The 25,333-nt window shown below is 32.4% G+C and overlaps 2 protein-coding genes across 5 annotated transcripts; both read left to right on the top strand.

The window, feature by feature from the left end:
- The first annotated feature begins 6,044 nt into the window (after nucleotides 1–6,044).
- Nucleotides 6,045–10,564, top strand: LOC137811242 (RNA polymerase sigma factor sigA). Of its 2 annotated transcripts, none has more exons than XM_068612909.1 (10): nucleotides 6,045–6,265; nucleotides 6,537–7,317; nucleotides 8,114–8,312; nucleotides 8,398–8,490; nucleotides 8,971–9,099; nucleotides 9,173–9,226; nucleotides 9,333–9,410; nucleotides 9,545–9,607; nucleotides 10,031–10,143; nucleotides 10,279–10,564. In XM_068612909.1, the coding sequence occupies exons 2-10, from the start codon at nucleotides 6,641–6,643 to the stop codon at nucleotides 10,385–10,387; spliced, it is 1,515 nt and encodes a 504-aa protein (XP_068469010.1). In that variant the 5' UTR covers nucleotides 6,045–6,265; nucleotides 6,537–6,640; the 3' UTR covers nucleotides 10,388–10,564. The 2 variants fall into 2 exon arrangements, with proteins under 2 accessions (XP_068469010.1, XP_068469019.1); XM_068612918.1 differs by having other exon boundaries at nucleotides 6,055–6,210.
- A 7,578-nt stretch (nucleotides 10,565–18,142) lies between these two features.
- LOC137811255 (maltose excess protein 1, chloroplastic-like) lies at nucleotides 18,143–22,167 on the top strand. 3 transcript variants are annotated; one of them, XM_068612945.1, is made up of 9 exons: nucleotides 18,143–18,507; nucleotides 18,579–18,752; nucleotides 19,312–19,602; nucleotides 19,776–19,865; nucleotides 20,199–20,300; nucleotides 20,398–20,516; nucleotides 21,104–21,166; nucleotides 21,265–21,326; nucleotides 21,806–22,167. In XM_068612945.1, the coding sequence occupies exons 1-9, from the start codon at nucleotides 18,292–18,294 to the stop codon at nucleotides 21,886–21,888; spliced, it is 1,200 nt and encodes a 399-aa protein (XP_068469046.1). In that variant the 5' UTR covers nucleotides 18,143–18,291; the 3' UTR covers nucleotides 21,889–22,167. The 3 variants fall into 3 exon arrangements, with proteins under 3 accessions (XP_068469046.1, XP_068469030.1, XP_068469038.1); XM_068612937.1 differs by having other exon boundaries at nucleotides 18,186–18,507; nucleotides 18,586–18,752; XM_068612929.1 differs by lacking the exon at nucleotides 21,265–21,326 and having other exon boundaries at nucleotides 18,173–18,507; nucleotides 21,104–21,207; nucleotides 21,775–22,167.
- Nucleotides 22,168–25,333: the final 3,166 nt, after the last annotated feature.

Below are 25,333 nucleotides of genomic sequence, written 5' to 3' on the forward strand. Positions count from 1 at the left end.
TGGGACATGCAAATCTAATTCATCACTTTGCTATTCATAAATGTAGTTTTAGTTGAACAATGTTCACATTAGTCTATGATTTAGTTCTATATAAAAAAAATTGTTTGAAGAAAAAAAATTGTTCTAATTGAATATCTTTTTATTTGGGTAGATTTCTCTTCCGAAATCATTATTAATCATGATTACTTTTGTAGTAGTGATTCTTACTTGTACCATAATGAGACATGTTTGTCATAAAATTTTGTCAAAAATACACTCAATACATAAACCATTTTTATATTGTAGTTATGTGAGATGGTCACCAAGAAAAAAAATTATCGGCTTTGGTATTTTTATTAAATTTTTTAAGAAAAATTTGTTAGGAAAATTTAAATTAATGAGACTCGAGTCAAAGTAATGAATGAAACTCAAGTCGCATCTCCAACCTAAAATCTTAATAAAATGAAATTATGGATTTTTTTCTTATATTGTTCAATTTTTTTCATTTCTAATTAACGTGAAATTAGACTATCACTTGGTTTCTTAATTAAAAAAATTATTGATCAAGATTTGAGGTACACTTGTTTATATTGTAAATTGGGCAGATTGAAGAAGTTCAATCTGAGTGATGGTGAGTTCAAAATTTAGTTTTTTCTATACATGTGAACATTATTGAAAAAGGGATGAAGAAGAATGGGAAATGAAGATGATGGGAGAGAGACAGTTCATGGATGAATGTTATCCATGGCAAAACTTCTTTCTCAACCGATAGAAATGGCAATAGCTAGCAATAATGCACGCAAGAAATAGATAGCCAGTGACAACAATGTTTCCTTACACTTTACCAAAAGAAATAAAATAATGTTTCTCTGGAATAATGGGTCGAACCCGTTTGAGAACACACGTGGGTCAAAAGAAATAAAATAATGTTCCTCTGGAATCATGGGTCGAACCCGTTTGAGAATACACGTGGGTCAAAAGAAATAAAATAATGTTCCTCTGGAATCATGGGTCGAACCCGTTTGAGAATATACGTGGTCAGTGGAAGATCGTCAGTTTAAACTTGATTTTTAGTCTCATTGACTTATGTCTGAGGTTAGGGGTCTGTAACATCATGGACCGAGTCCGACTGTGTGAATATACCGTTCGCAAAAGGACTTTAATGTCGTATCAGCACAAAAGAAGGAATACCGAATAATTAATTTTTATTATTAAATTAAGTCAATATCAAAACTCAATACAGAAAGGATTATGGGATATTTTCATTATATATCAAAAAACACACAAGTAAAAAAGACCCAATACAAAAGGGATTAGAAAATATTTTCAGTATATATCAAAAAACACAAAAGAAAAAAGATAAATTACACACTCGACTAAAAAATACGCTTATTCTTAACTACACTAAATCTTCTGAGTTTGAGATTGTTTATACTTTTCTCTCGAACATCACTTAAATATCATTAAATATCAAAGATTTTTAATAGATGAAGTTGCATTCTAGGTAAAGCTTGAACATGTGATTTATTTATTATTACAAGTGAGTAGTGGGATGAGTCAGCATCTTTAACAACGCAGTTAGTGATTTCCAAATTTTGATTAAGACTCAAATTAACATTAATTAATCTGTCCCAACAATTTTGAACCATGAATTTGATTGATATCACTTTGAGGATAGTTGAAGGTGACAAATATAATAAGGTGATAAAAGTATTGGCCACTATGGTAAAGTCGATTTACCAATAATAAGATACTCCAACGTGATTTGGAAAGTCTATAGCCACTAATGTAAAGCTTAATGATATTATTAGTAAATATTGTAATCAAATCACACTATTACTTTATTTAAAACTAGGGCACTGATATTGAATTCTACTTCTTCATTTTCAAACCAGCACGGAACTCTTGACTCTTACCAACCAAACAACTAATCCCACTCACTTCCACCCTCTTCTTCATATAGATACAATAAGCCTGCACAACTATATTTTAACACAACATTAGAAAAATATCCATAAATGCATCAAGTTTTTTTTTTCTAGTTCTGGTTGCTTAGCTCATCTTTGCAGATATTTGAACCCTATTGGTTTTTTCAAATAAGATTAGATGATAGATGTAATTTCATATAAATATTTTAATTTGTTAGTTATAATGGTACTGGACCGAACGGTCAATATCATGGCTCGACTCTCACAGCGGGACCGACCGGATAACACACTCCCGTGTGGGCCGATTGATAACTTCGGTCCATTAATGCTCAATCAAGATCAATAAAAATAAACTATGATTAAGAATTAGGTAATACACCTTTAACTACGACCCACCTCACTAATATGACCCAACAAGGTAAGTCCATTAAAATAATATAAATAGCGCACATTCCAAGAAGTAGGTACATCAATTACTGTACTCTGACATCAGAGTGTCGAACACTTTTTGCTGACTTAAGCGTCGGGGTGTCTTCTGTAGGTACCCCCATTCGGCATTTCCCATGAGATCGATTGATCAGGTAACCGAGACCCAAAGAATTAGCATGAAGACTGAGGGAGTAAGCTGAAGTACAAATCGACTGCCTAATAGGAATGAGAAAGACGAAGCTTCTCAATAGTTCTATAGGTCTCATCTCCCTAGCAGGAACAATAACTATTTGATTAAGTTATGCTACTTTTAGCTTTATGTTAATAATTTATCGTGATTTCTGTGTTCTTAGACTTAAGCATTGGAAAGTCTTTTGCAAGTGGACCTCTCCCTCTCATTAGAGACTAACTAAAAACTTGTTTTTCTAAAAACACAATGACTTCGACGAGTTTCACTCCTCCAATTCATTTTTAGTAAAATATCATTTATTATCAATTAATTATATTATACATGTGATTTATATCATACATATGATTTATATGCATCAGTTTGAAGTATTGAATGTAATTAACTCAGTTAATAGTTTCTCTTATTTTTTTTTATAAATAGAAACATCCTTTTATGTGTTTATTTTATTCTAGAAATATTTGTTTTCTTTATTTTTAATATGATATTTACAGTATAGGATTGAGATTCAAATTTTTTTAGTTTGCCGATATACTAAAATGTATTTTGAAATTAATTGTACACTTTTTAGTGTATGTTAGTAAATCGTACAAACATTTGTTAATGAGTTTTAAATCAAATAATTATATGTTAATGTTTCTTTTGATGTTAAATAATTTACATTAATTGTGTGTAAGAAAATTATAAACAAAAAAATCCCTTGATGGGAAAGCAAAGCATAGCTGGAGTCTGCCAATTCCTTTAGGCGTTTTGAGGATGAAATGCATATAGATTTCAGCCACGTACTCGGTTATTACTTTTGGCACTCTCTTTTTCTTATTTGTACACCCTCATTTTCCTTTATATTTTTCTTCAGAAATACCCTTTTTTATGTTTTTTTTATACAAAATGATTGATATGGCAAGATTAGTTTCAAGTTTATAAAAAATATTTTTAAAATGTAAAAACTTTAATATTTATAAATTTAAATATTAAAAAAATGTACTCTACTTCTTCAAAATAATAGTAGGAAGCATAAGCAAGCAAGGCATTGCAAAAAGTAATTTTTTCCAATCTCAGAGAATGCTTTAGGTGTAAGGATAGGAACACCATCGAATGAGACCTATCATGCAACCTTGTCCACATCATAATAATTCAAAGAAAAGATAGAAAAAACTATTTTTGTAGTTATAAGTGGGGGTTCTAACGATAAATATTAGTCTTAAATTTTGTATTAAAAGTTAAAGATCATAATTAATGTGGTTAAAAAAAATTATTAACAAGAAATTTTTTTTGGGAAAAGGTAATCTAGTTTTGGAAATCGTTAAAACTAAGTATAATGCAAAAACTTAATTTAGAATATAAAAAAAATAATAGAAAGAAGAAGAGGAATGTGTGAATAATCAACGCCAAGTTAAGGGATTAAAATGGGAAGATTTTTTTTTATTGAGCAGTGTAAAATGTTTATTTTAATATTTTTCATATAATTTTTAATATTTAAAAAAATCGGAATCGGTGTTCTAAACACACTTTTCAGAAAGACTCTAAATAAAAAGGAAGGTTAGAAAAGCAATAAGTGGATATTCAGTCTTGGGCTGCATCTTTTAGCCCAGTGTTTGTATGTCTTTGGGCCCTCTCTTGTTAGTCTTATGGCCCTTCTTATAGGAATTGGTAGCAAACAATCCTAATAGGACTGTTTCTTCCTGCACCTCCATATCTTCTTCTGCCATCTCCATACACAACATGAAAATACATTTTTTTCCTTCTTGTGTCACCCCCATAGAGTAGTTTCCAGATTATGTAATCTGGAAACTCATTTGAAAAAAGACTTATGGATTACATAATCCGGAACCTAAATAAGACTTTCAGATTATGTAATCTGGAAAGTAATCATGTATCTGAAAAAAGACTACCGGATTATGTAATCCAGAATATTATAGAGGGGCATTTTCAGAAATTTAAAAATTTATGGAGATGAGAGAAGAAGGGATGGAGGTGCAGGAAGAAACAGTCTCCTAATAGGCTACTCTCAATCTCATGCAGTACCTCCATGATTTTGAGAAGGATCCAGTAGTCGCAGATCATAAAAAGGCTAATTCACCCGGCACCATATCATTTATGAACTGCACCCAACACATTCACGTGAAATGTTCATTTTGTCCTTAATGATTTTAAATTTTTGCCTTTTGGATATTCGTATCCGTAAGTCAAAATACAAAATTTTGGATATATAAATCCGGAACTAATATGTCACTTTTGGATTTCACCATCCAGAAGCTTATTTGGACATCATAAATGACCTTTTGGATGTCAATATCCATAAACAAACATAAATGAGTTTTGGATCTCAATCATCAGCACCATTTACAACACACCATTTCAGATATAAAATCCAGAACTCATTACTCACTTCCAGATATGACCATCTGGGAGCTTAAATGAAATATGAAAATGACATTCCATATTTCAAAATCTAGAATGTATAAAAATGACTTCTGGATATTAAAATCCGTAAGCAAATGTGTGAGTCAAAATTGATTGGGTGCAGGAAGTAATTATCTCATAAAAATTCCTCATACATCATTTGTTCTTACGGTCACAAGTTGGCAACCACGAAGAACAAACAAAAATTTTCTTATTAAGATTGTATCATTCTATATTGTACAAACTAAAAAACATTTTTTGATCCAAAAACATCTTCTAGATTGTACAATCCATAACATGTCATGTTAGACAATATAATCCAAAAGATTTTTTTAAATTCATAATTAGTTTTTGAATTGCACGATTTAGAATCTATTTGCTTGTAAAAAAGGTATTATGGATTCTACAATCTGAAATATATTTTTATACTCAGAAAAAATTGTTAGATTGTATAATTCAGAAAAAATTGTTAGATTGTATAATCCAAAATGTATTTTTTTAAAAATGTATTATGAATTGTATAATCCACAATTTATTCCTATGTCTGAAAAAGTCTTATAGATGGCTTAATCTGAAATGTTTTTTTAAACATATTTTATATTATATAATCCTAAACATATTCTTGGATGTAGAAATTTTTTTTATACTGTACAATTTAAAATGCAAAATTTTGTATTATTTGAGAAGTTCATGAATTTCACACTCCAGAATTAAAAAAAAAACATGAATTTAAAAGAGTATTTTTTAAATTTACTGAATTATGAATGAACCTTCCAGAAAAAAAATATGGAGTCCATGAAGAAAACAAAGAAAAAATAGTAAAATAAGGATTGATCTTGAAATCGTATCTTTATAGTTAAGATTAATTAAATCATGCTTAAACTTGTAAAGTACACCCAAGATGTACTTGTGTTTTACACTTACACGTGATTTGTTTGCATTCAGTAATACAAAAAAATCTATTAGCACATAGAATTATAGAAAAAAAGAAGTTATGGATAAAAACATAAAAAGAACGTTGAATCCATAGCGAACGTGGAACTAAGAGAAGAGAGAACATAACGCATCATACACCACACAAGGTTGGTCCCAATATCTGTTTCAGCCAATAATCTTTCATTCTTCCATATCTTTATCTTCACATTTTTTTCTCATTTCTGTTTTTTCATTTTATTTTCTATTTTCTCTTCCTTTCTCTCTCTCAACCAGTTTAACTTCCTCCTCACACCATCAAGAACAAATAAAAGGAGGGAAAAAGAAAGAGAAAAAAAATCTAACTGTTCTGTGAGTGAAGCCTTTTCAATTGGTGCAGCTGATTCAATGATTCAAATTCCAAATTGTAATTTTTTTTTTCTGGAACTCCATTCACACACATGCCATGCACTGTTTTTTGAGCTTCTATTTTTGCAGGTTTTTAATTTCCATTGAGAATTTTGTTGGGTTTCATTTAGATTCTTCAGTTTTATTTGTATTGTTTTCAAGAAACTGTTTGTATTATTTGGATTGGGGAAGAAACTATTAATCCTCTTTTAACTGAAAATGTTGACCGATTCATTGTTTTTATTGGAACTGTAATTAATATGATTTTTGTTGTTCTTTGATTTTATCAGAAGGATTGAGAGAATTTGGGAAGCTTCTGAAGGAAGTAGTGGAGACGGTTTAGGATCATTGTTACAGTAGGAAAATATGAATTGATGGTAATCTTAGGGATATAATGGCTAGTGCTGCAGTTATTGGACTCAGTGGAGGGAAGAGATTGTTGAGTTCATCTTATCATTACTCTGATATTATAGAAAAGCTTTCTTATGGAAGTGATTTTGGATCCACACACTATCAGATTGTTTCAACAAAATCTGTGATAGTTGCCAAGAAGTCATCCAACTACACTCCAACTTTTCCAGCACCGAACCGGCAGAATCAGTCCATTAAGGTTCTTAAGGAGATTGTTGATGATGCTGCTACCGTTGCGGATGCATGGTTTCAGAGTTTGAGTTCTAATGACTTGGAAGTGGAAAGCTCTGAAATGGGTTATTCTGTGGAGGCTCTTCTTTTGCTGCAGAAGTCAATGCTGGAAAAGCAATGGAGCCTTTCCTTTGAAGGGGAAGGGGTAACAGAACATTCTAGTAAAGAAAAAAACTGCAGGAAAGTGGCAGCGGTGACCTGTTCTGGGGTGTCTGCAAGGCAAAGAAGAATGAATGCCAAGCGGAAGACCGCGGTTAAAACCGGTGGTGCTGTGCAGCTGAAGTCCAAGATCAGTCCAGAGCTGCTTCAAAACCGTTTGAAGGGCTATGTGAAAGGAGTAGTGAGTGAGGAATTGCTCTCTCATGCACAAGTTGTAAGCCTATCAGAGAAAATCAAAGTTGGGCTTTCCTTAGAGGAGCATAAATCCAGGTAATTCCATAATTGGTTGATTTGATTGATCCTATGATTAACAAAAGTGATGAAGAATTTCTTCATTTTATAGTCTGCCTGTTAGCTTCCACATTATGTAATTGTTACTTTGCTAGTGTCTTTTTGTGTTAAACAGTGCAGTGCTTTTAAGATTATCTGGATCACTTGCATGGAAGTTTTGGTACTGAAGTTTTAAACCTTATTTTTTCAACCTTTTATTTGAATCATGCTAATCTTAAAGGGGAATTAGTAATTAATAATGCAAAAAAAGGTAAAGATGATTCTAGTCTGCTTTTGTTCTTTGCAACTTGTTCTGTAAAGGTATCATTTTAACAGTTTCATTTTCTTATAACAACCCTGCTGTGCTCAATGCCATAACCTTGGTTTTCTTGACAGGTTTATGTTTCATATAGTGCATATGTTATGACTTTATTACAAGTTGAACACAGAGAACCAATTTTGAATTTCTTTTACCTTGTTTAATTAATGAAACTCAAATATTTCCTTCCCAGCAGCTTTCAACAGCTTATAGCTGGGGATAGAGGCAGAAATGTTTCTGTTAAGAATTGGCTTAGGTTGTAGAAAAGGTTATATAAATCATTAATCACGTATCCACTTCTTATAAAGTTATAACATAATAGTCTTTTCTGATGAAAAATTTCATTCTTCAGGGTACTTTTTATTTTATGTGTCTTCATAGAAATGCTAGCAATCATTTTTTGACTTGGCTTCCATTGGTTATGGTTTTACCTCAAAGAGAATGATAACTGACTGAAACCTTTTATATGAGTTTCAGGATGAAGGAGAGACTAGGATGTGAACCCTCTGACGATGAAATTGCAACTTCATTGAAGATTTCTAGTACTGAACTACGAGAAAAAATGCTAGAGTGCTCTCTGGCAAGAGAAAAGTTGGCTATGAGCAATGTTCGCTTAGTGATGTCTATTGCTCAAAGATATGAAAACGCTGGTACAGAAATGGGTGACCTTGTTCAGGTGATTATAAACATAGCTCCGTTTCACATCCGATTGGTTCTGCTCCTTTCTCTGCTGTAAAATACTCATCTTATTTTCTCTCTAGGGTGGCTTGATTGGACTACTTCGTGGTATTGAGAAGTTTGATTCTTCAAAAGGGTTTAAGATTTCAACTTACGTTTACTGGTGGATACGTCAGGTGAGGTTTTACATGTTTTCTTCTAGACTCTCCTTCTATATGGTTGTTTATCAGACATCCTTATCATAGTTGTTCTTTACACAGATGTCATAAGATTCATCCAATTTATTCATTTAAATCAATAGAAAGAAAAACAGCATACTAGAAAATATTGTCATGAAATTTCTTAGAAGGGTATTATGAAACTTTTATTTTGTAGTCAGTATTAAATCTCTGGCAGTTCTTGCACTCATAATGTTTGAATCTGGGTGTCTTTGATCAGTTTCACATGTTGGGGATTGTTATTGTTGTTGGGTATGATTAATCAGCTTCACCAATTGGGTGTTATTGTTATTGCTGAACCAATCAAGTCAAAATTTTAGGTGTAGAGAATGCATCTTCTTCATCATTTTGATCCCTTTCCATTAGAATCCTATATGATTGTGCTGTTTACATCTCAAATTTGTCCAATCACCATGGACACTGTTTTTCTGCTGACAGGGTGTTTCAAAAGCCTTAATTGAGAATTCAAGAACATTAAGATTGCCTGCTCATTTGCATGAGAGATTATCTTTAATCCGCAATGCAAAGCTTAGACTAGAAGAGAGAGGCATTACTCCAACTATTGATGTAAGTCTGTATCAAATTTTAAAAAATTTCTAGATATTGGTACACCTGCCTGAACTGTTTCCTTCTTTTGCAGAGGATTGCACAGCACCTTAACATGTCTCAAAAGAAAGTCAGAAATGCTACTGAGGTAACAAACCATTGAGAATTACACGATCCTCATACTTGGTACATGTAATGTCTCTGCACTCTCTATTCTCCACTTGTTCACCATGTCTCTACACTCTCTATTGCAGGCAATCAGCAAAACTATCTCGCTTGATAGAGAAGCATTCCCCTCTCTGAATGGTCTACGAGGAGACACTCATCATAGTGTAAGATCTAATACCTTTCTACTGATTCCTCCGTCAAGGAGAAGATCATAAGAACTACTTATTTTTTGCCTTCTGTTTTCTTTTTCTCAAGAATACCCATTATCTCATTGGTGTTTTATGCTTTCCTCTCCCAGTACATTGCAGATAATCGCGTTGAGAACATCCCCTGGGAGGGAGTAGATGAGTGGGCATTAAAGGTATTCAGGAAAACATTTTGATTGAAACTTGACTTAATTTCAAAGCATAGGCATTTCATTGTTGGCCTGCAGAAAACTGTTTTAATGTCTGTTATCCTTCAATGCTGTGTTTGCTGGTTCTCTTTTAAGCATATGTATATTGATTTGAAGTCATTGGATAATGACAAAAAATTCTCATAACAGGGATGATATATTGACAACCTGCTCCACTATACAACCTGTAATTTGTTGTCATTTTATAGAAAATAAATTGAAATTTTAGATAAAGAAAGAATGTTGTATATGGAACAAAGTTGTATACCGGATCAAGATTGTCAATGTATCATTTTTCATAACTTTAATAGTTGAAAACATGATGATTATGTAGACATTCAAATGCTATAAACTTCCATGATGATTAATACCAGTTGTAAATATTCACAGGATGAAGTGAACAGACTCATCAATGTGACCCTTAAGGAACGAGAGAGAGAAATTATTCGACTTTATTATGGACTGGGTAAAGAATGTCTTACATGGGAAGACATTAGTAAAAGGTGAGTTCAACCTCCATTTTCTTTCACTTCTTTTCTTAAATGGCCATACCAACCAAAGTTTATACCATATTTGATGCATCCTAAAGCATAAGCTTTTGCAACCCACTGATTACTGTTCTTGTGTTGTATCTGAAGGATGGGTTTATCAAGAGAAAGAGTAAGGCAAGTTGGGCTTGTTGCATTGGAGAAACTAAAACATGGTGCAAGGAATAGAGAATTGGAGGCCATGCTATTGAAACATTAAATTTGGACTCATCACAGAAATTTGATACAATGTATATATACAGAGCGGAAGAATGTACCTAGAAATTTCACTTCCTCATTCAAAAAGAGGACAACGATATAAGGGAACATCCAAGATTTGTAAATCCCCTTTCAAATATGGTTTTAGTACCAATGAATATGGGTAATTTTGGTTTTAGGCAAATTCTCCCTACACAAAATAATGCTCCCTAAACCCTAAATATACCCTACATAATTTTAAGTTTTTGAAAATGCTTTTCATTTTTAAATGAAAATTTGGAATTGTAGACAATACATTTTGAAAAAGTAGATTTCAAAGAGATTATTGTGTTCCAGAAATAAACATTCTAAAACAAAAATCAAAATAACATTTTGGATAAAAAATTCCGTATTGAAAAACAAAATATTTCAGAAAAGAGAATCCAAAATATATTTTATTTTATATGTACTCCATTTTATTTTTTCATACTGAAATTGGATGTTGTGTCTTTTCATACTGAAATTGGATGTTTGATATGGTGTTAACACTCCAAAAATGTTGTTGAGTTCTTAAAAATTTCATTGCATTTTTTATAATAGTTTTTATGTATTTAGAAACGTTAAATGAATAATTTTTCACGTTTCATATGTGTAGAAACATATCACATCATTAATAGATAATGACAGAAATCGTTTTAAAAAAACTAAATTTATAGAAATAAAAATAAAATAAAAAAAACTGAAAAATCGTGAATAAAGGTATAATAATGTTAGTTTGGTGGGTAAATTCTCTATCTAACACCATTTACACTTTTATTTCTCCTATATAGGATTCTTTTGTTTTTATTTCTTTTTGTAACACCTTTTATAATCATGTTAATTTCAAGTAAAAGTATGCTAGATAGGAAAATAAAAACAAAAGAGTATTATATAAGGAAATAAAAACAAAAGGGTGTTAGATAGAGAAATAAAAGTGTAAATGGTGTTAGATAAGAAATTTACCCTAACTTGGTTAACGAGGTTCTTTAAAAAAAAAGATAAAGGAAGATAAAAGTGTTAAAAAAATATTTATTTGAAAAGGTTAAGTTTAAGATTATTCAAATTGGTATTTTAAAACTAAGAATTTAAGTGAACGTAAATAGTCATTTGATTGCATAATTATTATACCAAATTTATTTTATGTGTTCTTATTTTTTAAATATCTTTTTGCTGTTGTGTTTTTTTATTATAGATATTGTATTATAAATTTGTAATAATTATAATTTTATTGAATTAATATAAAAGGTAAATTTATTAAATGTCATTATAAATTTTACTAGATATTTCTATTTATACATGCTTTAAAAACAAAAAAAGTAATTTACACTCTCAGTACAAGTTATATGAGAGAAAAAAACAATGAATTAGAGATAATGAATTATCTGGTATACTATTAGAGAAAATAATGAATTTAAATACATGCATATTGTAAGAAATTGATTTTTCTTCTTTTTTAAATTCAAATTTTCATTTTAAATTAAATAACTATCATAAAAACGAAATGTCTTATACATGTAAATATTAAACATTTATAAATTCTCAACAAAATAAATACTCTAATATTATATTAAAAATAAAATTTAAGTCTAATTTAATATTTGAAATATACTCATTATATATTATATAATATTTTATCCTTTTTCACCTTAATAAATGATCCACTCTCGATCAGACCTATTAAAGATATATTTAAATAAACTTACATCTGAAGCTATTGACTTTCAAAAATAAAATTTGATCCAAAAAAAGTGGTACCAGTTTAAATAAAGTATTCTTTAATCTAGCTTCTTGCTCTCTCTATTTGTTTATGCTACCCATTTTTATTCAACACACCACTTTTTTTTTAATATTTTGAAATAATCCTCCACAAGCTTTCAACTAATCTTGGAAATGGGTTTAATTCAATTTTTAAGATTATGATTTGGTTATATATTAATTTATTTCATACAATATATAATGAAATAACTCAACTGATGATTAATTTAAATTCGGTCCATTTTGTACCGGTCGGTACCGGACGACCGCATGATACTCACGGCAAAATCATCACAAAACCCTGCGTCTTATACGACTCTTCGTCCTTCCATTACCTCTAGCCGGACGACCGAATGGTTTATGTCGAATAAATCTAATTTTATCCTGAACGTGGCTACACGTGTAGAAAAGAGCAGTTATAACAACCATTGAATAAGTCAAAACACGTTCTCTAGATCACTTCCCTGGTTTTCAGGAAACCACCAGGCACGACCCAAAATCCACTAAGCATGTCTCTAACCATCAACTAATTGGCCCACATGGCCAAGGCCCAGGTCAACCTCTTAAAGGGACTTCTGAAAAAGGGGGAAAGGTACGTTTTCCATACCATCAGAGAATTCTCACTTGAGCACCATCGCTGACTTGAGCGTCGGAGTGCAATCGCAGGTACCCCCGCCGACCGACCGAAGCACGCGAAGAGAAAGAAGACTTGAAGAATAGGACAACCAAGAGTGAAGAAGACACCTTGTATCGACGTGGATCAACATTACTCAGTCCCCAATATCCATACAGGTACAATTGGCGCCCACCGTGGGACCGAGTAATCATTATTCCCAGACCCAAAGATCCCAACGCTTGAAGATGGGATCAACAACAAACAACAACAATGATATCTCCGAAGAGCATAGGACCATACTCCAAACCCTCCAGATTCAGATGCAGGAGTTACTCCAAAAAGGAGTTATCGACCAACTTCGCCAGGATGAAGAAAGGAAAAGGCGAGAAGAAGAGCGTCAGCAACACGCAGAAGAGATAGCCCAATTGAAGGAACAGAACAAGAGATTGCTGGACAGACTCGAACAATCTGAACGCGAAGCGCATTCGCGTGCACCTTCTCCACCACCGTTCCAATCAAGAACAAAAACAGTAGCCCAGACTACACCTCACATGTCACTCATTCAAAACACCCATCAGAGTGTAAAGCCAGTAACTCCAAACAAGGTAACAAACCCGAGAGGCCATCCGTTCGCTGACGACATCATAGCCACTCCTCTCCCTGACAAGTGGAGGGGTTTAACGATAAATCTTTATGACGGCTCTACAGATCCGGACGAACATCTGAATATCTTTAGAACTCAAATGACCCTTTACACGACCGACCGAACGGTATGGTGTAAAGTCTTCCCCACCTCTCTCAGGGAAGGCCCCCTTGGATGGTTTTCTGACCTTCCACCCAATTCCATCACAAGCTTCGACGCCTTGGAATTGAAGTTCACAACGCAATATGCCACAAGTAGACATCATCGGACGTCCTCCATGTCCCTTCTAAATGTCAAACAAGAGAGGGGGGAATCATTGAGAACATTCATGAACAGATTTAGTAAAGTGTGTACGAGCATTCGTAACCTTAATCCAGAAATAGCCATGCATCATTTGGTCTCGGCCATACTACCGGGGAGGTTCACCGAAAGCCTTATCAAACGGCCTCCGTGCGATATGGACGAATTAAGAACAAGAGCAACAAAATTCATGCAAATCGAAGAACACATTGATTACCACCAACGGTTCAAAGCTGTCGGATTCGGAGCCCTTAAAGACCAAACTCCAAGCAAAGAAAGGAAAGTCGAAAACGAACGAACCATCCGAACCACTCTAAGGTCCGACCGGAACAGAGGAGGCCGAATCCCCAGGTTTAACAGTTACACCCCTTTTGACTGTGCCGAGAGGACGAGCCCTAGATGAAGCACTACAAACGGACTTAATCCCGGCATTGAAGCAGTATCAAACACCTCCGAATGCAGATACTGCTAGGCGTTGTCAATACCATCGGAATTTCGGTCACACGACCGAAGGATGTCATGCGTTAAAGGATAAAATTGTGCCTCGTTATGCCTCGTCCGGCATCAGAATTATTCAGCATTTATGCCACGTTCGGCATCCGAATTTCTCAATTTTATGCCTCGTTCGGCATCTGGATTATTACCTTAGCGTAATCTGAATCATATATGCCACGTTCGGCATCCGAATTCTTCACTTATGTTATGCCTCGTTCGGCATCTGAATTATATATGCCACGTTCGGCATCATAATTATTCACATTTATGCCACGTTCGGCATCAGAATTTCTCAATTTTATGCCTCGTTCGGCATCTGGATTATTACCTTAGCGTAATCTGAATCATTTATGCCACGTTTGGCATCAGAATTTCTCAATTTTATGCCTCGTTCGGCATCTGGATTATTACCTTAGCGTAATCTGAATCATATATGCCACGTTCGGCATCCGAATTCTTCACTTATGTCATGCCACGTTCGGCATCTGAATCACTTATGCCACGTTCGGCATCAGAATTATTCACATTCATGCCACGTTCGGCATCAGAATTTCTCAATTTTATGCCTCGTTCGGCATCTGGATTATTACCTTAGCGTAATCTGAATCATATATGCCACGTTCGGCATCCGAATTCTTCACTTATGTTATGCCTCGTTCGGCATCTGAATCATATATGCCACGTTCGGCATCAGAATTATTCACATTTATGCCACGTTCGGCATCAGAATTTCTCAATTTTATGCCACGTTCGGCATCTGGATTATTACCTTAGCGTAATCTGAATCATATATGCCACGTTCGGCATCCGAATTCTTCACTTATGTTATGCCTCATTCGGCATCTGAATCATATATGCCACGTTCGGCATCAGAATTATTCACATTTATGCCACGTTCGGCATCAGAATTTCTCAATTTTATGCCTCATTCGGCATCTGGATTATTACCTTAGCGTAATCTGAATCATTTATGCCACGTTCAGCATCAGAATTATTCACATTTATGCCACGTTCGGCATCAGAATTTCTCAATGTTATGCCTCGTTCGGCATCTGAATCATATATGCCACGTTCGGCATCAAAATTATTCACATTTATGCCACGTTCGGCATCAGAATTACTCAATTTTATACCTCGTCCGGCATCAGAATTATCTATTAATTCATTAACCGTTCGTTCGGCCAGAATATATAACGAATTATAGCTTCAACGTTATTCACCAACCTTGGTCAGAAATCGAAATAATTTATGCCTCGTTCGGCATCAGAATTATTCAGAATTATTTATGCCTCGTCCGGCATCAGAATTATCTTATTACTTTAAGATAATCAGAATTATTTATGCCTCGTCCGGCATCAGAATTATCTATTAATTCGTTAACCGATCGTTCGTCAAGAATATATAACGAATTATAACATCAAAGTTATATCATTACAATTGTTCACCAACCTTGGTCAGAAATTCAATCAATTTATTCATTAACCGTTCATTCGGTCGAGGTTATATAACTACGGCTATCCAAATCATAAACTTCTTCAAACTTGGATCCATGCTCACAACAATCTCTGCATCATAAACACGAAGGTAAGAAACATATACGCTATTTGCCGAACGACCGCAAGAAGGAGGTGCTCCCCATTTAATGGAATGGAATGGAAATTTTGTGCTTCCATCGGCATTATAGAATAGATTCCGGCCGTCCATCTCGACAAACACTTAAAAACAAAAAGGCAGCAAAAGCAGCAAAGCGTACATTCTCCGAACGACTGGATAACGACACCCAACCTACCGGGATACTCAGGTACGTGTTATAAAAATATAAATGTTTCGGCGGTCGACACGAGTCCAAATATTTGACAAGTCTTATACGACTCTTCGTCCTTCCATGACCTCGAGCCTGGGGGGCAAGTGTACCGGTCGGCACCGGACGACCGCAGGATACTCATGGTAAAGTCATCACAAAACCCTGCGTCTTAGACGACTCTTCGTCCTTCCATGACCTCGAGCCTGGGGGGCAAGTGTACCGGTCGGTACCGGACGACCGCATGATACTCACGGCAAAATCATCACAAAACCCTGCGTCTTATACGACTCTTCGTCCTTCCATTACCTCTAGCCGGACGACCGAATTGTTTATGTCGAATAAATCTAATTTTATCCTGAACGTGGCTACACGTGTAGAAAAGAGCAGTTATAACAACCATTGAATAAGTCAAAACACGTTCTCTAGATCACTTCCCTGGTTTTCAGGAAACCACCAGGCACGACCCAAAATCCACTAAGCATGTCTCTAACCATCAACTAATTGGCCCACATGGCCAAGGCCCAGGTCAACCTACTAAAGGGACTTCTGAAAAAGGGGGAAAGGTACGTTTTCCATACCATCAGAGAATTCTCACTTGAGCACCATCGCTGACTTGAGCGTCGGAGTGCAATCGCAGGTACCCCCGCCGACCGACCGAAGCACGCGAAGAGAAAGAAGACTTGAAGAATAGGACAACCAAGAGTGAAGAAGACACCTTGTATCGACGTGGATCAACATTACTCAGTCCCCAATATCCATACAGGTACACATTTATTAATGAATCCAAATTTAGTAAAGTTTAACTTATTTAATTTAAATTGGGTGTGAACTCTATTTTTAGAGTGTCAATGTCCTTTTCACTGTCTCTTCTCCGTCCAAACTTTCTCGTGCGAACTCCGAGTATAATTGAATGCATAACTTTTAAAATAATTAATTAATTCATAAATCATAAAGAAACGCTAATCCTCAAACAATATTTACATTTCTTTATGTTATATTTATTTAGGATAAATTGTATTTTATATTTTTAGAGGTGTAACACGAGGATTGTCACTAGTACTATTTTCTCGTCAAAATGCGCTTAATCCAAGATTCTCTAATAGGATCCACGTGGCAGTATTATTCTATTTTAAATAATAATAAGGTTGAAAGAGGAGAGAGTGTGTGAAGTAAGAGATACTATTATATTCTATTTCCGATCGGCTTATACCTATATATATACACGGATACAGAAATATAAATTTATATATTATATAATTATAAATTATATTAATTAATAATATATATTTATGTTATAAGTATGTTTCAGTTTTTTTTAACAGAAATTTTCATGAGAAGTTGAAAATAATTTATTCTTTACTTTTATAATTATACTAAAAATTCATAAAATAAATTTGAGTTTTTAGAAAATAAACGTGCTTTTCATTTTTAAAATTGTGTAAAAATCGTATTAGAATTATTAGAGTTCTAACAAATACTTTTTAAATTTGACATTTCACTTATAATTAACTAACATGTGTCTTTTGAATGTCGATATCTGATTTATATCCTACACAACACGTCTTTTAAAATTAGTATTTGAAACTTATGTAGCTCAGACAATGATACGACACGGACGCGACACGGAGATACGTAAAATCTCTAAAATGTAAGACACGACACACAAATCTATATATTATATAATTATTAATTATATAAATTGACAATAAAAATTTATGTGCACCAGTATGTTTTAGATTATATTTTTGGAACAAAAAGATTTTTTCATGATTGGTTCACAATGATTTGTTTCTTATTTTTATAATCAAAATAACAATTTATCCAAAAAAATTTGATTTTTTAAAAATTAATATATTTTTTATTTTTAAAATTGTGTTAGAACTGTACTAGAACTGTAAAAAATCTAATACATACTTTTTAAATTTGACACTTCACAAATATGTGTCCTACCAGTATTCAATACAAATATCGATATTCGATACAAATATCAGACACAAACACACCATTAAAGAGAAGTGTAAATAAGCAATGTCAACAAAACATTTTTCCATTATGAAATCACAAACAAACATATCTCTCCACCGTGTATTGCAAAAGTAAAGGGTTAATCCACGTGTGTTGTCCTCGAGATACGCATATCTCTCCACCGTCCAATCCCTGCACCAGTCACTCACTTCTCTTCTCTTCTCTTCTGTTCCTTTCCTTCTTCATTTCTCAAATCACAAACAAACAAACAATGCATTCGTTTCTATTCCAATAATCCAGCTTCAAACCATGGCCAGTTCCTTACTCTCTACACCTCTCGCTCCTCCTTATCCACGCTACCGTAACCGTTTTCAACAACATTCTCACACCACCAATTTTCCACAATTCAAACACCTTAACCTCACTCTAACCGTTTCTCCTTCTTCTCGCTTCCGACTCTTCGCTTTCCCTCCGCGCCGCCCTGATTTCGCTCTACAAGCTCTCGATTCCGGCGCCGGAAACCAGGTACCTCTTCCACTCGCTGCTCAATTCGTTGCTTCTTCTTCTCGTTGATTAACTTCGAGCACTGTTCGAAGGGATCAGTTGGCGTCGGGAGAAGTCAAAGCTACCAGCAATGGGATTCGCTCACCTCGAGATTCTCCGCCGCCGCCAATATTCCGTTTCTGTTGCTGCAAATGCCGCAAATCATACTCAATGCTCGGAATCTTTTATCCGGAAACAAATCCGCTCTCTCCGCTGTCCCCTGGCTGGTAAACCATTGTTCAAACTTTTGAAGCCGTGGAATTATTGCATTCATCGATTTTGTTTGAAAAGAGTAAATCATCATTTTAGAATATCAGAGAAAACATGTGATGCTGAATCGCGTTTATTTTGTTGAATGATACGACGTATGTGATTTTCGAGAGTGGTTGTGCTTATATAGCAATTAGAAAGATAAGAAGAAAAGGAAACTATCAAATAAAACTAACAACCAGAAAAGTTAACTGAAACTTAAACATATTTTAAACGAGTCCATTAGTGCAATCAGTCTAATGCACTAGTTCTATGATGAAACGTGTGTGTTTAGATCAAAACTATAGCGCGTGTTTAAGTTTTTGGACTTCGATGACGAAACAACTGAAAGTTTCATAAAGTTTTTTTGACATTTCTTGGTTTTAGAAGGATCAATTTAATGTACACTATTAGAGACCAGAATGACGGTTTATTTTTTGTTTACTTTTTCAAAAGTGAAAATTGACTTTGTTTAATTGGCTTTTTTCAAAATTATGCTATGACCTAACGTGGGTAATGACATGGGTGTTAACGCAGGGAATGTTAACTAGTCTGCTTGGGAACCTGTCTCTGCTTTCATACTTTGCCAAAAAAAGGGAAAAGGAAGCTGTTGTAGTGCAGACATTGGGTGTGGTTTCAACATATGTTGTCCTTGTTCAGCTGGCACTGGCTGAAACCATGCCTTTGCCTTATTTTTTGGCTACTTCTGTTATTGTGATCTCTGGCCTTGTTCTGAATTTCTTGAATTACTTTGGTTTACTAAATGCTGGACTCTGGAGCTTTTGGGAAGATTTCATTACAATTGGGGGTCTTTCAGTGCTTCCCCAAGTAACATGCTTTCCTTCTCTCATCCTAGGATCAATACAATTACGACATTATATCAATTTATAATGACATTTTCAAGTACATAGCAAGCACGCCAATTCACATAAGTCTTTTCACGCAGATGGATACACTAACTTTTACTTCTTCACACTGCCTAATTTCTAATCTGGATGCAGATAATGTGGTCTACATTTGTTCCCTATGTACCTAACAGCATCTTACCAGGGGCAACTGCCTTTGTGATTGCTGTCTTGGCTGTTACATTGGTAATCTTCTTATTCCCTTTGGATTTGTTTTGATTATGGATTAGTGCTAAATCCAGGTTGCGTACCATACCAATGCTGGTGCTCATACCATCACACCCTTATCAGTGCAACACAAAACTCCATTGATTTTTCACATAACTTATTTCACAAACCTATGCAATAGAAGGTAATGCCAAAATGGATTTTCTAGTTAATGTGTTCAAATGGCATGGAATTTGTTTACTGAAACCAGGAAATTTGAATTTGGGGTCTTTTTCTAGATTGAGACCTTTGCTATTGTAAATAGGCTTCAGTTTCATTGTCATTCTAAACGCAGTGCTCTAAAATTTGCAGGCCAGAACTGGAAAACTTTCTGAGAAAGGTGTTAAATTCGTTGGAGGAATATCTGGATGGACAGCTACACTACTCTTCATGTGGATGCCAGTTTCTCAAATGGTAAACTTTATATTTTAGAATCTTAATTACATCAGAAGCTGTGCAATTCAACTTTTATCTCCTATGTGTTTCTATTAACCTTTTTATTCTGCCACAGTGGACAAATTATCTCAATCCTGAGAACATGAAAGGATTGTCAGCTTTTTCGATGCTGCTTGCCATGCTTGGTAATGGGCTTATGCTTCCACGTGCTCTCTTGATTCGTGATTTGATGTGGTAATTATCTTTCTTCTGTTGATTCTTATACTCTATTAATCACAAATTATGGCAATGCCATATTTGCTTCGAGACATAATATCTAAAAGTAGTGTTATGGTCTAACCCTTCACTCAAGGATATCCTTCACATTATCCAAAAGTTACTGTCTTTTATAACCTGCAAGAAAGTTGCCCGAGAAATGCTGTTTGTGTACTTCACCTTACATTTTGTAGCACTATCTAGTATTTTTAAAACTATTGTGAATTATTCTGCAAAATAGTTGACTTATTTACAAAAACTCTTATTAGTTAAATGACAATTTTTGTAGAATCGTTGATAGCAGTAAAGTGTATAAATTGCTGTATTACTGAGATTGCCTTGTCGATAATGATGGGTGGTGAATTGTGATTCAATTTAAAAATGCTACTTTCATGATGAGTATTACTTTTATTTGCTTACCTCCAATGATAACCACTTCAGCAAAGACTTTGATTGCATGTCACTCATATACCCAACTTTTCCATTTAATTGCCGTGTTAATTGTAATCTTGTTAAGTTGCTTCTGCATATGTTAACCCTATGAATTCAATTAACTGTGATGGTAGGTTCACTGGTTCGGCATGGGCTACCCTCTTTTATGGATACGGGAATATTGCATGCCTATATTTGTAAGTTTTATGCCCAGTCTACTTACACACTTTTCTTTCTGGTGTTCTTTCCAGCAAAGCATAGAATCAACTATAAACTAATATTGCGCCTTTTCCAGTTTAAACATTATCAGCAAGGAATTCTTCTTAGCAGCAACTGCTGGTCTGGTTTCTTGGATAGGTTCCTCTCTTAACCTTATAGCACTCATAATCAGTGTCACTTATATATCTGTTACCATGCCTAGGCTGTGACGCAGTGTTATGTCATATTTGAGTCATGGCCCATGTATAATAATGCTGATTTACCGTTGCTGCTGATTGTGCATTAGTCATTGTACTGCCATGTCTTGAGGGACTTTATTGCTAAATCTATGAAATAGGTATTCCCGTGGGGAACATTGCTCCATACATTCCAAAAACTGTTATTCTTTAGGTATTGTTAAGTACTTTTATTTGAAAAAATAACTATTTGGTTGTTGTGTGATTGTCATAAATAGCCCATTTTTAGTATAGTTATATATCTTTTGTCTTCATGAATCATAATCAACTATAACGGTGTTATAACTATTCTATGTAACTGTAGCTTATGGATAGTACAAATTGCCTAACCTTTTTTTGCCCCATTGCAGCAAACATAATTTGGTTTTCTCCTTGTGATAGGAGCGGCTTTCTGGAGAGACAGTGTAGTGCACGATCACAGCTCACCTTTGGCTTCTTTACGTGACTTGGTTTTTGGATCGTGAAGTTGAAGCCAGCTATGATACACTGAAGCTATTTCTCCTGTCACTGCAACTACGGTACAAAATATTATATACTTCATTGGACCAATATAGTATTGTATAAACTCATACTTAATACCCATTCTTAATCATGGGGTTGAAAATGAGAGTTGTAACATATACGCGTTTTAAGTGACTTCTCATACAAGCAATGATGTAGGGCTACATTGAACTTAGGATATTGATAGGATATGATTGTATTTGACATCCCTCTTAATTGTTTTAGGGAAAAGATTTATTTGACACCCTGCACAATAAAAACATATATTTGACATCACATTATAATAATATAATAATATTTAAAATAAAAAATAAATTAAATATGATTAAAATATTAATTTTTTGTTTGTCATGTGAATGTTTTTTACTCTTTGTGGTGTTAAGATATCACCACCCTTGTTTTAGATACTCCTAAATATAAATATTTATAGTTGTCACTTTTAAGATGTCCCCTAACAAGGGATCCACTTCCACAAAGAATATGTCTTGTCCAACTTCACAAAATACTCCTATGACATCGAATTTTCATTAATCTAGTTTTTGTAGAGCTCTTATTAGATAAACAATATAAAAGCTTATATAATTTAAAAATCTTTAATACTTTATCTAAAATTTGATATATATTAAGATTATATGAAATAATTTAACAGTTAAATTTATGAAATTTGCCTTAGGAAAATTTATTATTATTGAAATTATCAAATACCTTCCATTTTTGGCAAAAAAAATGCAAATTGTATTATGAGGTTTATGTCATGTACTGTTTAATTCTTGTAAGTCTGGAAAATGAATATTTCAAAACTCACAACGTAGTTGGGAGTTGGGTTTCGAAGGAGAAGAGAGAATGAATATTTTATATTCAAATTAAAAGAGTAATGTTCATACAAATATTAACACCTAAGGCTTAAGGTTTGTTTGGATTAGAGGGTGTGGAAAAGTGAAAATGTGAAGAAAATTGAGGTTGTTTGGATTGGAGTATGTTAGAGTGAATGTGAGTGAATGTTTGAAGAAAGTTTATTGAAATTGGTGAGTAATTTGATGGTTATAAGAATATTATAAATTATTTTGAATAATCAAAATTGTAAGATTACAAATTTATCATTTCCTATATAAAAAAATAATAAATAATGATTATTTTGTGTGTGCATATTTTAGTTAATTAAAATAGTTTAAAATTTCATTTATAAATAAAAAAAATGTAAAATTGAAAGAAATAATGAATTATAATTTAAAATTTAAGTATAATTTTATTATTTAACATTTTATTGTTTTTTTTTACTTAATTTTTTTTACATAATTTTAATATTATTTATGATTCTTTAAATTATGTTATATTATATATATAAATATATAAAATTATTTTTAATAATGATTTTCATTATTATCAATAACAAAATGAATATATTTTTTTAAAAAATAGATATTTAGAATATAGCATAAATATTAACTAATTGTCAAAATATATAATATAAAGTCATTATATTTGATGTAAAAAGAGATAAAGACATGTTAATTTGTTTGTAATTTTAAAATTATGTAAAAATAAAGAACATAATAATGTTAATTAGAAAAAAATAAAATATTCTCACTAGTTAGAATTTAAATATTTAAATGAATTTTGTATTCTCATTAATAAATTAATATAATATATAATTTAAATATAATAAATTTTATTATTATGAATATATAAATATAATTTTAGGTATATTAAAAATATATTTAATATTTTTATTTTTATTATGAATATATTAAATATTTCTTGAATATTTACAGTTTATTTAGGATAAAATTAAGTGATTTTAATTTATATTTATTATTATTATTTAAATATATTTGAAATAAAATATATTTAATATTTTATTATATGTGCAGTTCTGTTAAAAAAAAAATAGAATGTGAATAATTTATAGTAAATATTGTAATAGAATAAGGATATATAAGTTATTTTACATATTTATGATCTTTATTTCTATGCTACTTTGTGAAAATAATAGACCAAACTTTTCTCCTTTCGGCCCATCCAAAAAATTCGCTTAGACAATATAAAGATAAATTCGAGAAATATAATATTTATTACAAATGTTTTAAAAAAAAATCTATATTAAAAAATTTTTATCAAAAACTAACACTTGATTTATTTTATTTTAAGCTCTCTATGCATCTTGAAATTCAAAATAAATTGAAGATATTCATTTTTTAAATAATGCATGTTATGGATTCTACTTAAAAATGAAAAAGTTGAATAACTTATCAAATAAGACTTACAAATTTATAGTGTGTTTTTTTATGGATTATTATAGTTCGTTAATATTGATTTTTCTTAATATATCTCTCTCTTGAAATACACAATTTATGTAGAAAATTACCATAAATTGTTTCCTTAAAACTAACCTAAAATCAATCAAAAAATAATTTTAACCAAAACACACATTATCCAAACCAACGAACAACTAAAATAGTCAAAACACACATTTACAATCATTTATTACACCCACTCCTGGTTACAAGATCTTTTAATTTTTTTCAAAAAGTCATTCCAAATTAAATATTATATCCCATGATATTCAAACTCCAATCCATAACTAACTCAATTTATAAAGTGACTTTTTTGAAATTTATATAACTTATATAAATACTCTAGTTATTGAGTGTTCATTTTATAAAAATTATTTAATGGAAAATATTATTTTATCCTACATATAAAAAAGATAAAGTTATCTTTCCTTTTTAAACTTTAAATCTTGGTGTATATTTTATCAAGATTTGATTTTAACAGAAAAGATTTTACTAGTCATTTAAATAGAATATAAAAAGATTCTTACAAATATATATCATATTTTACACTATAAATAAGTTCAATTTCAGATAAATTTCTCATCACTCTTGTGTTTTTCATTACTGCCATACCCAATCGCTAATCTGGAGATTGCAAGTTCGGTGTTTTATAACAGCAAAGGTATTTCTAATTGTTTCATGTTATTTTTCTGTTCAGTGATTTTTTTTCGTGACTATTGTCTTTTCTTTTAATTTCATCTCAGTGTTTATAATTTGATCTCACCTTTCGAAACAAAAAGAACACACTTCTTGTTCTTTAAAATCACTTAAAATTGAAAATGATTTTTCCTCAATTCTTAGTGTTAGTTTTTGACAAATTTACTTAATATGGATTTTATTGGAAGAAAATAATAATAAATTTTTTTTTTTATATAATATCTTTTAAATATTCCGAGAGTGTTTCTTTCTGTCCTCCAAAAAAAATACTTCCTGCACCCATCATTCTCAGAAAAATACCATTTTACACTTTTTAAAAATGACTTTCGGATTAGATTTTTTGGAATATTTTCATAACATACTTTTCAGAATACATTTTTATAAATTCAGATTTACAATTTTGGAAATTAAAAAAATG

Source organism: Phaseolus vulgaris, chromosome 11 (genome assembly GCF_000499845.2).
Source record: "Phaseolus vulgaris cultivar G19833 chromosome 11, P. vulgaris v2.0, whole genome shotgun sequence".
NCBI classification, from domain to species: domain Eukaryota; kingdom Viridiplantae; phylum Streptophyta; class Magnoliopsida; order Fabales; family Fabaceae; genus Phaseolus; species Phaseolus vulgaris.

What these genes read in the sequence shown, in the direction of transcription:
- LOC137811255 (XM_068612945.1), top strand. Translation starts at nt 18,292, where the DNA reads ATGGCCAGTTCCTTACTCTCTACACCTCTCGCTCCTCCTTATCCACGC. An exon ending in GGATGCCAGTTTCTCAAATG is followed by an intron (nt 20,301 to 20,397) that starts GTAAACTTTATA and finishes ATTCTGCCACAG; the next exon opens with TGGACAAATTATCTCAATCC. An exon ending in TGGTCTGGTTTCTTGGATAG is followed by an intron (nt 21,327 to 21,805) that starts GTTCCTCTCTTA and finishes TCCTTGTGATAG; the next exon opens with GAGCGGCTTTCTGGAGAGAC.
- LOC137811242 (XM_068612909.1), top strand. Translation starts at nt 6,641, where the DNA reads ATGGCTAGTGCTGCAGTTATTGGACTCAGTGGAGGGAAGAGATTGTTG. An exon ending in GAGGAGACACTCATCATAGT is followed by an intron (nt 9,411 to 9,544) that starts GTAAGATCTAAT and finishes TTCCTCTCCCAG; the next exon opens with TACATTGCAGATAATCGCGT. An exon ending in TGGGAAGACATTAGTAAAAG is followed by an intron (nt 10,144 to 10,278) that starts GTGAGTTCAACC and finishes TTGTATCTGAAG; the next exon opens with GATGGGTTTATCAAGAGAAA.